Here is a 15,991-nt window from a genome sequence, read left to right on the forward strand (position 1 = left end):
GCAACACGGCCCTGCAGGACCGGGCCAGGGGTGGCCACCACCCTGCAGGACCGTGCCAGGGATGGCCGCAGTGCATGCTGGGTACACCATTCTTACCATCAGTGGTCTAAAGACCTCTCTGGCCCACTGGCTGTTTTTGTAAATAAAGTTTTATTGGGACACGGCCCTGACCCTTCATGTAGGTACCGACAGTGGCTGCTTTCAAGACTTTACATGCCTCCTTCATGACCCTGTCCTCAAGTCAGGGACCAGACGCTGCAAAACTGAAGTATTTCCCGTCCGGCCTGGGCTCTTTAGAGTTTTATGCAACAGCGTTTCTCGAGTTCTTGGTGTCCACTCAGCATCACCGCCCCGGACAGCTCCCCTCCACTCTGCCCCGTCTGGGCTGATGGAGCCCTGACAATGGGCGCCCCCTCTGCTCAGAGAACATCCAAAGCTGCCGCGTGGCCTGGGGGCTCTGGGTGCCGCTTCGTGTCCCCGAAAGTCCCACCAGGCGCCCTGATGGCTGCTCTCACAGGGCCTCCCGCCTCAGGGCCTCCCTCTGCCTGGAGCCCTCTCCAGAGCCCCTCCCTTCCCGAGGAGCCCCCAGCACCCACACACACCGCCCTCCCCCCGCACCACTGTCCTCCGGTCCCCTCTCCGTCCCGATCACCGCGGACACGGAGCTACGCGCTCACTGGCTGCTGTCCCCGCCCGAGTGGATCTTCCCACCGGCCAGCTTCAGGGCCAGCTCTGCTCGTCTGGGGACAGTGGCCCGGAGCGGCTCACAGAGGCGCGGGGTGAGTGAGCAGGAGAGGGTCACTGTGAAGTGACACATGCCTGGGAGGTAACCCCTGAGCTCTCTCTCCTGGCGGGTTAAGCAAACAGGCTGCGTCTTAAGTGACTGTGTTTTCCAGTGGTATTTCCCCGCATTCCTATGGCACCTGCATGAATAAGGAGAGAGGACCTGCCTGTGCGGGTTTCCAGTAGGGCTGGCGCTCACAGGGTCGAGCAGGGCTGAGGGCTGGGAGCCTCGCGGCTGGCAGGAGGCGTTCAGAGGGAGCTACTGCCCTCTGCTGGGGGCAGGCGGCTGTGCACGCCTCGCTCGGCCCAGCGCACCTGACTCTAATTTATAAAATAGCTCCTCTTGCTTTTGTCTGACAAAGAAATATATGCGGCCCTCTGCATTTAGGGCACATGAAGTGTGCTTAGGAAAGAGAAACTTAAACGTTTGACTTTGCAATGACCGGAGTTTTCTGATTTGTTTGTAATATATACCTAAGGGTTTCTCATTTATGACTCGGAGGGTGTGTGGGGTCAGGCACTACAACACGTTTTGTCATGAGGCAGTAACGGGAATGAGTGAAAAGCCGGGCCCGAGGCCAGTCCTTTCCGTGCCGACCGCTGCACAGGGAGCACGTTACACGGATCTGCTAGGTGTCGGCCCTCCCGGTGGGGGCCCCTCACAGCAGGGCTGCCCGTGCGTGGCGTGTCTCCGGCTCTTGGCACTGTGCCTGGCACTCACCGGGGCACAGATGCCAGGGAGGAGTGGGGGCCACGAGGGCCAGGACGGAAGCCGACCCGCCTGGGGGACGCCGAGGGCACCGGATGCTGGGACATGAGACGGAGACGTCAGACACCAGGACGTCCGGCTGGAGCAGGCCTTTGCCACACCCACCTCCTCCCACAGCGGGCACTGGGCCCAACCGGTCTGCAGGCCTAAAGGGGACGGGCCGAGGCTCAGCCCTGTGCTGTCTTCCGCCGGCGCCCTGGAAGCTCAGCAGCTCAGCCACACTGAGAAGCAGGAGTGAGACCAGAGGCCACGAGCCACATGCTGAACCCAGAACACGAGTCGCTCACAGGAAACACATTCTGGGGGAAATACACCCGACACAGAAGTTCCTCTCCTCACCACTGCCCAGTGCCCAGGGCAGGCCATCAGGCACTCACACTGTCGTGCAGCCGTCCACCGTCATCTCCAGAACTTTCCACCTTCCCACTGACACTCGTCCCCATTAACGTACTCCCTCCCTTGCCGGCCCCGGGACCCGCTCTGCTTTCTGTCCTACACACTTGTCTCTAGGCCCTCCTGTAGGTGCGTCACAGACTCTGTCCTCTGGCGTCCGGCCCGTCTCACTGAGCGCAATGTCCTCAGGTTCATCCATGTCTTAGGACAGTGATGGCGAACCTATGACACGTGTCAGAGGTGACACGCGAACTCATTTTTTTGGTTGATTTTTCTTTGTTAAATGGCATTTAAATATATAAAATAAATATCAAAAATATAAGTCTTTGTTTTACTATGGTTGCAAATATCAAAAAATTTCTATATGTGACACGGCACCAGAGTTAAGTTAGGGTTTTTCAAAATGCTGACACGCCGAGCTCAAAAGGTTCGCCATCACTGTCTTAGGAGAACACATTCTATATGATAAAGAGCTAAAATGCTAATTAGGCCGAACAGCAGAACAACCTTTTGGACGACCTTCCGGAGGAAGCCAGGGCTGCGTGGGCCGAGCCCCTTGCACGAATTTCCTGCACTGGGCCTCTAGTTCTCACATAACGTCCCAGCGATTCAGATGAGAAGCAGCTTCCTGCCAGCTAACTATCCCCTGTCCATACTGACCCTGCTTTCCATCGTCCTCGTCATCACCGTCACCGTCACCATCACAGCTTCCCCGGAGCCCCACCAGCAGGGCTCAGGAGGTCCAGGAGAGAACTCCAGAGCCCGCCCTGCAGCACGCCCCGGGCCTCCCTCCCGCAGGCCTCCGGGACCTGTCTCAGCAGCCCGGCCGCCCTCGCCCAGGGGAGCTTACACGCCCCTCCTCAGACACTTCCCTGCGGCCTTGAAGTCTCACTGGCTGCCGGAGTGCATGGAGGACACCGGTTTCACCCTGGGATCTTCCTTATCTGGCAACTGCCTCGTGGAGGTTTTGGACGTGGTTTCCTTGTTAAGTCTCTTCTCTCGTGTTTCCGAGGATGCAGAAACCCAGGAAGTAAAATCAAACTTTGTTGCCAACGGACATCTACGCAGATGTCAGCGCAGCAGATTCCTGCAGCATGAGCTCCTCACCTGCACACCGTCAACAGCTCATTTCAGGGCTGCACCCGCATTCCTCGCCCAGGGCGGCCTCCGGCTCCGCGTAGATGAGTGTCCCCCACTGAGCATGCGGAGCCCAGCTGCGCTCTCGGGGAGCACGCGTGCTCAGGGCTTCCCCAGGGTGGGCCCACTCCCCGACGGCCCGGCGGGCACGTGTGGGCTGAGGACTGACCACGTCCACACCACCGCGAACAGCCAGAAACTCTTCACTTCACGCCACCTGGGACCTGGCGAAACCTGACCTCTGATCCCACATTTCTTAAAAAGCCACGTTCGGGGTGCGTGCTTCACTGACGAGTGGCTAGGAGACTCACTCAGTCTACCCGCAGTCTGCTGCCTGGATGGGCCGTGTCACAGAACGTAATGAGTTAACAGAGCGGCCAGTCCTTGACCAGGTCCTGGCTTTCCCACAGAGCGACGCGAGTGAGAATGAGTGCTTTCTGCTGGGGACCCTCTCGCTTTGCTGGCGATCGCCGGGCAAAGCTGTCCCAGGCTGGCTCCTCACACGGCTGCTTAGCCCGGACAGAGGCGCCTGACGCCTCATGTGACCAAGCCATCTTCCCTCAGCCCCAGCGCGTCCCGGCCGAGCGGCCAGGGCCCACAGACTTTTACAGGAAAAGTCAGTCTAGTGCAGTGGTTCTCAACCTTGGCTGCACCTTCGAATCACCTGGGAATCTTTAAAATCCTGATTTCTGGGCCTCATCCGCCGGAAATTCTGTTTCTTTGTTATGGGGTGGGGCCACAACATTAATAACAAAGAAACAGAATTTCTGGAGGATGAGGCCCAGAAATCAGGATTTTAAAACGATTCCCAGGTGACTCTAATGTGCAGCCAAGGTTGAGAACCGCTGGCCTGGTGCTTCCTCAGAGACTTCCCAGCGAGTCCAGCTGTTCTTCCACCGCCAGCGAGGCGGTGCTGAGGCCACGACAGCAGGGCGCCTCTGCCGGTGCCCCGCTGCATCGACACCTCTGATGCCGATGGTGCGACAGCAAGAGGGAAACTTCTGGACGCTGCCAGCGCCTGCACCCGGGGCCTGTGGGCGGGGCTTTGAGAACTGCAGCTATAACTGTCTTTGCATCGATACGTTAAAAAAATTCATGGTTCAAAGACCATTCTTGTATGAACAGCCTTTTTAAAAAAAATGACAATTTAGATTGTAAAGGAACGTGATTAATGGCTTCAAAGACAGTCCTCACTACAGCAACGTGTAGAATCACTTCTGATTCTAGATTGTTCCCCCCACACACGGGTCAGCAAAGTACAGCCCACAGGCCGCATCCGGCCCACTGCCTGTGCCTGCAAATCAAGTTTTACGAAACCGTCAGCCCACTCGTTCCTGCCCCTGCAGAGCTGAGAGGACAGGGAACAGCGCACAAAGCCAGATGGTGACTAGCTTGCTTTTTACGGGAAAAGTCGGCCAGCCCTGTTCTGAGAGAAAACACGAGGGTTAGAAGGACAGGGCTTTCACCAACGTCTGGGTGAACATGATGCGAAGGCAGCGTCTTCACTGTTTTCCCGACAGCCCATCAAGGGTAAACACTTAGGAAACAGCGCGTTTGCCCGGCGCCGCGCCCCGCCCGCGGGCCTTACCAGAAGGTCTGCTTGGCCGTCTGGATGATGTTGGCCGACATCTCCACGTCGATGTAGTCGTAGTGCAGGGCACCGGGGTCTGTGGAGGACCCCGTCTCCGCCAGCAGGACTCCGATCCACTGGCCCATGTCTTCCGAGGACGCCGCCTGTGCGTGAGGGGAGGCGCGTGTCACTTGATTAGGGAAGAGTTTCAACAGGTTCAAGGTGTCGGCACAGAGACCACACAGAGGGGACGGCGGGGACCTGAGGCTCGTGCGAGTGAGTCGTGGAGGAAGGAGAGGGCTGCCGAGCCGCGGGACCCGCTCTGCGTTCAGCCCGAGCCTTGACGCTGGAATGACTGGACCCAGGACGTGGAAACCTGGGTCCTGCAATGCCGGCCGCTCTGGGGGAAGGGCACCGGGGTAGGACGTGGGACCTGCTGTGCTAGCTAAGGCTCAGCCAAATGAAGTTGCTGACAACGCCTCGCTAATTTGACAACAAAACCCGGCCCGGAAAAGCGCCGCCGCCTGCGCTGGCCCAGCCGGAGGACGGTGCTGGCGCTCCTGTGGGCCTCGGGCTCCCGTGGCCGGGAATGCACTTCCTTCCCTTCAGTGGCGGCATGAGCACGTGCTCCCCTCCTGTCAGCTGTGCTGAGGGGGTGCAAACGTGGGCTGTCACTGGGCTGTGGGCGCCGTTTCTCAGGACGTTTACATGCTCCCAACCCTGAATCTGACCTTCATTTGCAATCTGACTACAGCTCAGCCGATGCCCTAACCACTGAGCCCGGCCAGGGCCAAAGGGGAGGGTGGAAGCAGGCGGCTGAGGCTGTTTAAGGGCCTTTCCCTCTCCAGCGAGCCGGCTCCAGAAAGGCAGCCACAGGAATCAGCCACGCACGGAGCCAGGGCTCCTGGAAACCCAGGTCTCGGTGTCCACGCACGCGGCTCACAGGCCACGGTCTGCACACTCACTCCACCGGGAGCCACATGGGCCCCGCAGGACGAGGGAGGACAGCGCCCTCTGGAGGCCGTCACTGTGAGAGAAGTCCTGCTGGGAACACTGAAGCAAGGCGTGGGGGGGAGGCGACCAGGAGGTGCCAGGGCCCAGGCTCCTTGCAGGGCTCAGCAGAAGCGGGCGCAGGGCGCGGCCCAGGGCCCTCAGGAGGGGCCACCGCGGGGACAGCAGAGACGGACACATGGGCAGAGGGAGAGGGAGAAAGGGCGTGGCACAGCAGGCGCTGCCAGCTCAGCAAGGCGGGGACTCGGATGGGCAGCGGCTTCGGGAAGGAAGGTCGTCCTACCTCCAGCACGGCCACCTCCTGCCCGTTGCGGAGCAGCCGGAAGGTCAGCGGGTGCCTGGAGTCCAGCCCGGGGATCACCTCGCAGCCACGGAGAGGGATGGACACGAGGTGGGTCTTCAGGTCGGTCCTGTCCTTGTGCAGGATGAGCTTGTTGTCCTTGACCCTGCACCAGCGCTCCCGCCAGCGGTTGTTGGAGAGCACGTTCAGGTGGCCTGCGGCGACAGGGCGGCTCAGCTCCGGGAGAGACACCAGGGCAGAACGCCCACGGAACGGACCCCCACCACGTCTCAGGCAAATTCACACACACAGCAGGGCCGTCACGGGTGACAGCTGGAGAGCTGTGATTTTGAATTTGTACATGACATATGTCTGATACATTTATTCTTTATAAGGAAGAAAGCTCTACAGACAGTTCTCGGGTTACATGGGACTCGACGTATGTCGTTTCGTGGTTATGTCACCATCTCCCATTTATTTATAAAAAAAATAAAGTTCCGGCCCTAACCAGTTTGGCTCAGTGGATAGAGCGTCGGCCTTCGGACTCAAGGGTTCCAGGTTCGATTCCGGTCAAGGGCATGTACCTTGGTTGCCGGCACATACCCAGTAGGGAGTGCACAGGAGGCAGCTGATCGATGTTTCTCTCTCATCGATGTTTCTAACTCTCTATCCCTCTCCCTTCCTCTCTGGAAGAAATCAATAAAATATATTAAAAAAAAAGTTCCGTCATTTCGACGTATGTACATATGTGCTTTATGCTTTTTATTATTTATTTACCACAAGTAAAGGTCAGGAATTGTTATCTTTCTTTTAAATTTTGTTTACCATTTCCCTTCATTACTGTGTATGTGCTCCATGTGAGTGACGCAGGAGCTTATGTAGGTGGGTTCCGACTTACGGCGAAAATCGCGTTACGTCGTAGGAACGGACCTCCCACGTAACCCGAGGACCTACTGTACTAAAGCCCACAGTCAGCCGTGAGGGCTGATCGGCTGAGCAACGGCGTGAGGACCACGAATGCCTGCCTGTGGCTTCGGCCCCATCTGCACATGAGCCCTGCTGAGAGCCCACTTTTTGGACACTTGAGAAGTGACCGCCAACTGCAGCCATCGTGAGAGTCTGCGGGCATGAATGACAGTGGCCTGGGACCAAGGTGGCGATACGTAAGGAGATCTGGAGACACGGCTGCTCTCGAGCACCCGAAGCTGCTGGGGCACAGGGTGGCCCCTCCTGAGAGTCCTGGGCCAGCGCCCTGCCCTGGAGGGAGAGGCTCAGGGCCGTTCCTCAGGGGCCTTGAGGCGGGAAGCTTCTCCAGCCGGGGAGGCCGGGGTCTGGCCGGGAGGGAGCGTGAGAAATGAACACTTGAACCACCCAGGGACCCAGTGATAGCCAACCTGGGACTCTGTCCTGGGAACCTGGCCCTGACGCAGGTGGCAGAGCTCTGATAGGGAAGTGGGAGGGCAGGGCTGTCTCAGTTGCTGCCGCACACACGTTAACACAGTCCTGCCCACGGCAGCTGCTCAGAAAATGCGGATGAAACACTGATGCGGAGACGGTCGCTCAGTGAGACCGGGGTGACCCTGGTCTGGGACATGGAGCCTCATGAGAAACCCTGGCTTGATTACTTTAGCTGAGAGGAATGGCTGACCACAGTGCCTTCATGTCTGGCCATGTTCACACCCGTCCCTCACAGGCCGACAGCCCTGCATGCTTTCAGTTTAAACGCTTAGAGGAAGTCGGGAGACCTTCCGGGGGTCAAACGTGAAGAGCCACAGAGCTCACGTCAAACCCCTGCAGTCTCTTACTAACAAGCAGTGCAAGTGTGAAACATCTCCCCCCGCACACAATCCCCAGCCTCACTCCCAAGAGCCTGCGTGACGAGACCGAGGGGCCGCGACTCGGGGACGACACGCGCGGCTCCTGCAGCTCATGGGGCTCGGGGCTGTCTTACCGCAGGTGGGCACGTCCTCCTCGGCGGAGGAGGTCTGCTCGTCGGTCGACGGCTTTTTCTTTCCTAAACCGATGATCTTGGTGATTTTCTTCCCAGTGACTTTAGATACAGTCCCCTTGCCCTCTGATTTGGAACTTTTTTTCCTCTTGACTGTCAAAAATAACGACAACACAAAAGCATGTTAAGTTATAGACCTTACACTGAAAGACAGTGAAACAGCATACGCCACAGCCATTGACTCGCCCCCGGTCTTACTCATGGAGCACCCGCCGTAGGCCGCCGTTGGGGCCTGGCTTACACCAGCGGAGTGCTGGCTCAGTGAGGCACCAGTGAGCCACACCGATGAACTCCTCCCGTGTGCCCTGCTCGCTGGGACACGCGAAGCTGCCACGGGACTGCTGTCAAGACCTCAGCGCCCCGTGCTCGATCGGCAGCGGCACCAGCAGGGTAGTCACGAATCACCCAGAATCGCGGTGCACTGGCGCGTTACGTGGGGCATATCCTTCCCCTTGAACGCAGGAGCAGGAGCGACAGAGTCCCCCCGTGGCTGGACGGCAGGGGCTGGCCCGCTGCCATGCGATCGAGGGGTAACGGAGAGGAGCTGTCGGCGTCGCGGCTTCCTCGGCAGCCAGCATCTGTCTGGTCACGAAGGGCTGGACGAAGGGACCTGCCTGAACCTCAGCGCACACAGTCCAGAGTGAGCGGCCGAGCGGAAGGGAGGAGAGAAGGTCAAGTGCAGCTTAACCATTAACTTCCTGCAGGACCTACTCACTGAGTGTCTGCAATATACAAAGCATCACGACAGGCAAAACAGTGTTTAAACCAACGGCACCTTTTCAAAATATGGAAGGCTGCTCTGCTTTAAAGAGCCCAGGGGAATGCTGGGTAGGGATACATTCACTCCCACGCACAGCGAGACGCACTCGCTCCGCAGAGGCTACTGTGGGGGATCTGGGAGAAGAAGCCGCGGCGTGGGCTGCCTGGGCATCCAGGCGGGAACCTGAGATTGTACGTTGGTCTCCTCCAGGGCAAACCTCAAAGATAGGTTTCCCGGCTGTGATTACACATAATGTGGCCTGTGGACGACAGAACGCCTCCCACCGAGTAACTTCCGACGCAGAGGACGAAAATTACACCCAGTCGCGTCTGGCAGAAAATCACACGGCAGAGCAGAGGCCATGCCTCCGACTGACCCTGGTCATATCACCACAGCCCAGAAGACTGGGTTCCGAGACCCAGCGGCCGGCTGGCTGTCGGGTTGCAGGTGACGGCATCTGCCTCTAGCGGCAGGTGCAGGGGGGCAGTGGGCAGAGGCTCCCCTGGGAGCCAGGTCCCGGGGCAGGCAGAGGCTGCAGGCTTCCACGGGGAAGACTCCCTGCCCCACAGACCCCCTCCTCTCAGCCCAGCCCCCACGCTGGGAAGGACATCACGTAGCGGAAAGGGCTTGTCTTCAGAAGCTCTAAGGAGCTCTCAGACCTCAGCCACAAGAACAAACAATTCAATGAAAATACGGGCAGAGGATGTGAATAGAGTTTTCACCAAAGAGGACGCCTGGATGGCAAACAAGCTCGTTAGACTTGGTCAGCGTTGTTGGTCATGGCAGAGGCACGGTAAAGCCGGCTGCACAGCACTACACAGCTATTCAAATGGCCAATGCAGAGACCAGCATGACAGAGAGCCACCAAGGCTGGTGAGCGGCACGTGGCCAAGCACCCTGCTCCCAGGTGTTAACCGGGAGAAAGGAAAACGTGTCCACAGCAGCTTCGCTCCCATGGCGCCGAGCTGCCAGCAACCAGCCCTCTCCCGTGGGTGCGAGTCAGCCGGCCGTGCCGCGTCTGCGCTGACCTCCTGCTCGGACCCTGAGCACCTGCACGCGGGGCTCCCCAATGCCTGAGGCTGAGTCAGAGAAGCCAGACCGAAAGGACAGAGGAGCACAGGGACACCTGGGGTCAAAACTGTTCCATGTCTTGACTGTGCGGATGGTGACCCACCAGTTAGTGTTTGTCAAAACGCAAAGAACTGTATGCCCACAAGGTGCCGTTACCGCGTGTGACGCTCACGCCACAGGGCCGGCTTCAGCACGTGCACCCCGGTTCACACAGCATCATCCGCAGCAGCCAAGGGTGGGAACACCCTGAATGCCCCTCCACAGAGGAATGAGGGCAGAATGTGGTCCGTAGCACAACGGACTATTGCTCAGCCTCAGAGAGGAAGGGGATCCTGACACCGGCTACCTGGGCGGACCTGAGGGCATCGCGGTGAGCGAGGCGAGCCAGCCACACAGGGCAAGCTCTGTGGTTCCATGATGCGAGGTCCCTAAGGAGTCAGACCCACAGGGGCAGCGGGCGCCCCAGGCACCGTGGGAGTGGCTGCAGGCCTGGAGAACGGGGAGGGCGGGAGAGTTTAATGGGGACAGTTGCAGTTTGGGAAGATGGAAGGTTCTGGAGAGGATGGTGAGCCGGCGGCACAGCAATGCGAATGTGCCTAAGCCACTGGACTGGGCACTTAACAATGGTCAGGGGGTAAATTTTTGTTATGTATATTTTACCACAATTTAAAATCATTTCTTTAAATGCAAGTAAAATACATCTGCAGAAATTTTTTTTAAAAGGGACTTCAGAAACCTGCACGTCTGGTCCCCTCATTTGAAAGATGGGGAGCGGAACTCATCAGGGAAACGGTCCCAATGGGGCTGAGGCCGCCGTGGGGTGGGCACGTGGCTCCACTCATCACCCAAAGCCCTTCCCGGAGGATCACTTCCCGGGACAAACCACGTGAGGAAATGCCTGCTGAGCCACCGATTTAAACTCCCGCCGGGCACCGTCGGGCCACAGGAACCCTGGCCCGGCCGCAGGCAGCGGAGCCTCGGAGGGCTCCTGCTCCCCGAGGGCCTTCTTGGATCGGTCAGTGCGACCAGGATGGTGACAGGCCCATGACTGAACCTCCAAGGAGATGTGCCCGCAGCCAGAGTTCGCAGAACGGGCCGCAGTGTTTCGGATTCTGGTTTCTGTTTCGGGCAGAACTCACCTTGTTCTTTCCCGTTACACACGGCGACTCCATTCTCCATGACACCCTCCCCGTCTGAGCTTGGTCTCTCCAAGGACAGTTTCTGCAAGGAAGAGGAGGACGGGGTTATTCTCACAATGTCGCATTGGCCAAGTGACGTCATGGATCGATCCAAAGTGATCTCAGAGCGGAAAGAACGTGGGCCAGATTCCCAGCGATCCAGGAGAGCTAGGGCTCAACGGCCGCACGGACCAGCTGGGTGCCTGTTATCAAAAGCTTGACAGACACCAAAAGAGCAAAGAAAAAAGCCACCGAGGTAACCAGCACGTGCTACAGTGCCTGACATTCATTCACCTCCCTCTCTCTCAGTAATTAAAAAACGTTAGGGCTACAGAAAACTCCCCTCACCAAACCAATTACGCTTCCAGAAATAAACACTGCGGCGCCCACTTAATTTCCTCTCGTGAATAATGGGCAAGTGTCAAGTGTCTGTTTGTGACAAATATGCTCAGAGGATGCAGTCAGGCGGCTGTCAAACCCTCAAGGGCACCGGAGGACTTGCCCGGTGGGTCCAGCACCTGACGTCAGGGCACAGTCAGGACTGTCACTTGGCATCTGAAGCAGAGGCATGTGGGGGCGGCCGGAGAGGGTCAGGGGACATGGTGACGGAAGGAGACGGGGCTCCGGGTGGTGAGCACACAATAAAACATGCAGATGATGCATATAGAGTTACACGCCTGGAACCTATATGATTGTATTAACCAATGTCACCCCAATAAATTCAATAGAAATTTAAAAAGCAGCAGCACTGTTGAGAGCTGGAACCCCTGCATTCCAACCGGAGGAGCTGTGGAGTCACAGCGGGGGAGGCTTCAGCCCTCCCCGATCCCCTGCACTGTCCCCCATGCCACAGAGACTGCCAGCCGCAGGCGGATGCCGGGGCACGGCACGCGCACGCCACCTCAGGAAAAAACTGCATCGCGCCGCGGTGCTGCGACAGCCACCGAAGGAGCCAGTGGCATCCCGTGGGAACCTGGTGTGTGCCGACCGCCAGTGACAGGGCGGATGAGAGCTGGCGCTGCCCAGCTCCCAGGCCGGGAAGTGCTCCTGGGAACCAGGTCAGCAGGTCTGGGCGGGCACAGCACAGCCTCAGAAACCACGCTAAGTGAAGGGTGCCACTGGTCCCGTGGGAGTGGGTGAGAGAGAAACCCTGATGCACGCTGATGGGAAATGAAACCGGACCAGCCTTTCTGGATGGCTATTCGCTTAGCAACACGAGTCAAATCTTAAAATCAATCCTCCCCTTTGGTCTGGTAACCTAGCTTCTAGGGGTCTATTTTCAGGTAACAGAGCAGCAGCAAAGACTTACAAAACGATGCCAGTTATTTTAAATGGCCAACAATAAGGAGTTAAATTTGAAAGGGGGGGGGGTAATATGATAGTAGAGTCATATGATTTCATATTATTCAGCTGCTAAAAGTGCAAAAACGGTTGTTGCTTGTTATTAGTTTTCAAAAGCCTGGAAAATTGGTAATAACATAAAGGTAAGGAAAAAAAGGGCAGCATACCATGTTTATGCATCAGAATATCTAAACTATAAAAGAAACACGTGAGCAGGTAAAGCTGGTTAAAAAAATGCCATGTTGGGAGGAGCTGCATCCCCTGTGTGGTGGGTTCATGGGTGACCGTATCCCTGCTATTTGTGTTTCTCTGAACTGCTCTAGTTTTCCATAGCAAGCAGGATGAGGGCTGTGATAGGGTTAATTTTATGTGTCAACTTGGAGGGTGTTTTTGGATGAGACTAATTTGTTGTTTTTGTTAATCCTCACCCCAGAATATTTTTTTCCATTGATTTTAAAGCAAGTGGAAGGGAGGGAGGGAGAGGGAGAGAAATAGAGAAACATCAATACGAGAGACACACATCCATCGGTTGCCCTCTGGATGCACCCCAATAGGGCCAGGGACTAAATCTGCCACTCAGGTATGTGCCCTTGACTGGGACTCAAATCCGTGACCCATCAGTATGCAGACCAACACTAACCACTTAGCTTACCAGCCAGGGCTAACATTTAAATCCGTGAACGCTGAGTAACGCAGATGGTGCTCCCTACCGTGGGGGCCTCACCTCGTTGGCTGAAGGCCTGCATACCACTAAAAGGCCAGTCTCCTGAGCAAGGGAGAATTCTGCCAATGGCCTTTAGACTTCACCTGCTGGCCTACGCTGCAGACTTTGAACTTGCCATCCTCCATAATCACATGAGCCAATTCCTTACGATAAATCTTACAAATAAAAAATTCCTTATGTGCCGGAACCGGTTTGGCTCGGTGGATAGAGCATCGGCCTGCGGACTGAAAGGTCCCAGGTTCGATTCCGGTCAAGGGCATATACCTGGGTTGCGGGCACATCCCCAGTAGGAGATGTGCAGGAGGCAGCTGATCGATGTTTCTCTCTCATCGATGTTTCTCACTCTCTATCCCTCTCCCTTCCTCTCTGTAAAAAATCAATAAAATATATTAAAAAAAAAATTCCTTATGTAAATCATATATAAATACACACACATGCACATATACATACGTACATACATGTACATGCACACACACACCACTAGTTGTTTCTCTGGAGAACCCTGACTAAGTAAGAAGGGACACGAAGGCTCTGTTCACGCAGGGGCCACACAGGGAGGCCTCGGAGAGTCCCTGGGCCACAGCCACCTACAGGAGCTGCGTGCAGGAAGCCCGGGGTCTCCATGGAGAGGAGATCTGTGTAGGGACAATCAGAGCGAGCTGGGTGTGTGGCATGACAGTGACAGGTTCACACATTTCTGACAAGAAGGGCTGGCCCTGCCCCCCTGCGGGGCCGTCACTGGGCCCTTCTACAAGGAACATGGGCACAGAGCGGAGGGCACAGGGAGTGCAGCCTGGCCTACTGGGTTACAGCTTGGGGAGGGGCACTCGGGCAGTGCCTGCTGTATTCCGGGATACAGACCTGAGTTCAGATTCCACGCTGCCACGTGACAGCCGGGTGACCTTGAACAGGGCCCTAACAGCTTCCACCCACTTCTTCACCTGTACTTGGGAAGAAGATGGCCAACTGCGCAGCCTGTAAACAAACGGCCAGCTCCAGCCTCGCGCGTGGGCACTGGAAACGCACAGGAAGTAGGACTGCGGTCCCTCCTCTTTCCCAGCTGGAGTGCAGAAACGCGCAGGGGTGGACTGGGCCTGTGAGGAGGCCAACCCTCCGAAGCAGCACACGCCCCTTACCTTCTCCAGCTCTGCCTTGTGCACCGGGGAGCCTGGCGGCGGGGGACACTCGGCGTCCACGGGCCCACTGCAGCCGCTGTAGACCTCTCGGATCACCTGCAAAGAGCGCGGACATGTTGAGTGCATCCAAGCACAGAGACACTCCCACGAGGGGAGGAAGCCTGAGAGGAACAGAGGCACGTAGTGTGGCCGGAAACCTGCAGGTCACAGCACCTGTTTCAGCTCCAGGCCGCCAGGCTGCCCTCTGTTCATTCAGTCGCCCATTCACTGACGGTCTACCCACCCCGGTGCTGACCTAGGTCCTGGTTACAAGGGAACACGTACGCGAGGGTTCCGCCCTCATGGGGCTTCCGCTCCAGGAAGAGTGAGGTGCCATCGTGAACAACGAGCGTCACCAGAAAACGCAGGCGATGAGACAGCGGTGGGGGCGGCGAAGAGCAGAGTGGCCTTTAGCCGCCGGCGCGGCTGACTCAGAGCAAGAGGCCGAGAGAGGCCTTGCTGGAAGGACACTAAGCTGCGTCCCCAGCCCCCCTGCAGTCGCAGGGTCCCCTCCATGGGCCTGAGCAGCTCCGGGGCGGGGTGGGGCTCTGACGGCTGGGGGTGAGCAGTAAATGAGATCAGTCCTGGGGAGACAGAGCGCACATTCTTCCCACAGAAAAGTGAGCAGGCGAGTCTTTCAAAATGTCCCCGTTCCTTTTGGAACTAAGCTGCAACTTGAGTTCAACCCAAGTGCCTCTGGACGGAAAAGCAACGCCCACGTCCGGAGAGCCGTGCAGCCCTCAGGGCGTCTCCGCACCACCGGCTGCGCTGCTGGGACCGCGGCCAGGGACGCACAGGCCAGGACAGTTTCCAGCCATTTTGCTGCTCAGCTGTTCTATGAAAAAAAAAAGAAGAAAAAACACTACAAAAAAAGGAGCAATGTCCACATTTGAGACCAAACCAGGAAAAAGAGAAAGCAAAGGCCCCGAGAGCCTGCGCGGGGGTTTGTCCTGTGGAAGCTGCGAGCGACGTACTGTCACCCAGCACGTCACCCAGCGCGGCGCCTGCCATGTGCCTCGAAGGGGAAACGGGCGGCTCCCTTTCTCTTTCTCTTTCTCGCTGATTTCACTGCTTTTCCTAGGTCTTGGTTTCCTCACCTCCCCAATGCGCTCACCAAACCTTTAGTTCAGAAGGCAAAGCTTCATGCGATCTAAAAACAAGATGTTGTCTTTTCTCCAGGGCAGCGCTTTTCAAACTTTTTCGTCTCGTGGCGCACATAGAGGAATTACTAAAATTCTGCAGACACCGAACGGCAGACTATATTTTTTGCCCATCTGACAAAAAAAATAGGTGTAATTCTGATTCATTCACCCTGGGCAGCTATCGCCCTGTTGGCTGCTGTGCTTTTATGACGATCGAGGGGAAAGGCGGGTTCTGACTGAGTGGTCCGCATGGCCCCGAGGGTAACGGCTGCTCTGGGGAAAGAGTAGCTTACAACGGGGACTCCTGGGCGCTTGTCACAGACACGGGGGTTCAGCCCCAAATCTGCCACTTCCTCCATACGTGCGGCTGAGCAATCTGGACTTTGGGCCTAACCTCCTCCTCCAGGAGGCACACAGACCCCTGGGGCTCTGTGACAAGATAAAGCGCCGCAGGGCCGGGCGCCCCGGAACCTGAGCTCTCCCGGTCACAGCATTAGTGACCGTGTGCAGTTAGACAAGCCAACGGGAAGGGCACCCGTTGTCCTGCAGGAGAAGGCTGACCCAGAGCCTGCCACAGAGGCCGGTGTGGCAGAGCCGCCACGCACGCGGCAAGCAGCTGCCTCCCTCTGCCTGTGTCAGGGAAGGCCCA

General features: G+C 57.3%; 1 protein-coding gene across 1 annotated transcript in view; it reads right to left on the minus strand.

Annotated features, from left to right (window-relative positions):
• AFAP1 (actin filament associated protein 1) overlaps positions 1 to 15,991 on the minus strand; it is a 75,723-nt gene that overhangs the window by 22,919 nt on the left and 36,813 nt on the right. The window contains exons 7-11 of the mRNA XM_005886453.2: positions 14,162 to 14,257; positions 10,922 to 11,003; positions 7,895 to 8,044; positions 5,947 to 6,158; positions 4,671 to 4,816 (exon numbers count right to left, since the gene is read on the minus strand). Coding sequence (XP_005886515.1) covers positions 4,671 to 4,816; positions 5,947 to 6,158; positions 7,895 to 8,044; positions 10,922 to 11,003; positions 14,162 to 14,257 — 686 coding nt within the window. The remainder of the gene's footprint in view (positions 1 to 4,670; positions 4,817 to 5,946; positions 6,159 to 7,894; positions 8,045 to 10,921; positions 11,004 to 14,161; positions 14,258 to 15,991) is intronic.

The sequence above is a fragment of the Myotis brandtii genome, unplaced genomic scaffold, assembly GCF_000412655.1.
Source record: "Myotis brandtii unplaced genomic scaffold, ASM41265v1 scaffold986, whole genome shotgun sequence".
In the NCBI taxonomy this organism is placed as follows: Eukaryota; Metazoa; Chordata; class Mammalia; order Chiroptera; family Vespertilionidae; genus Myotis; species Myotis brandtii.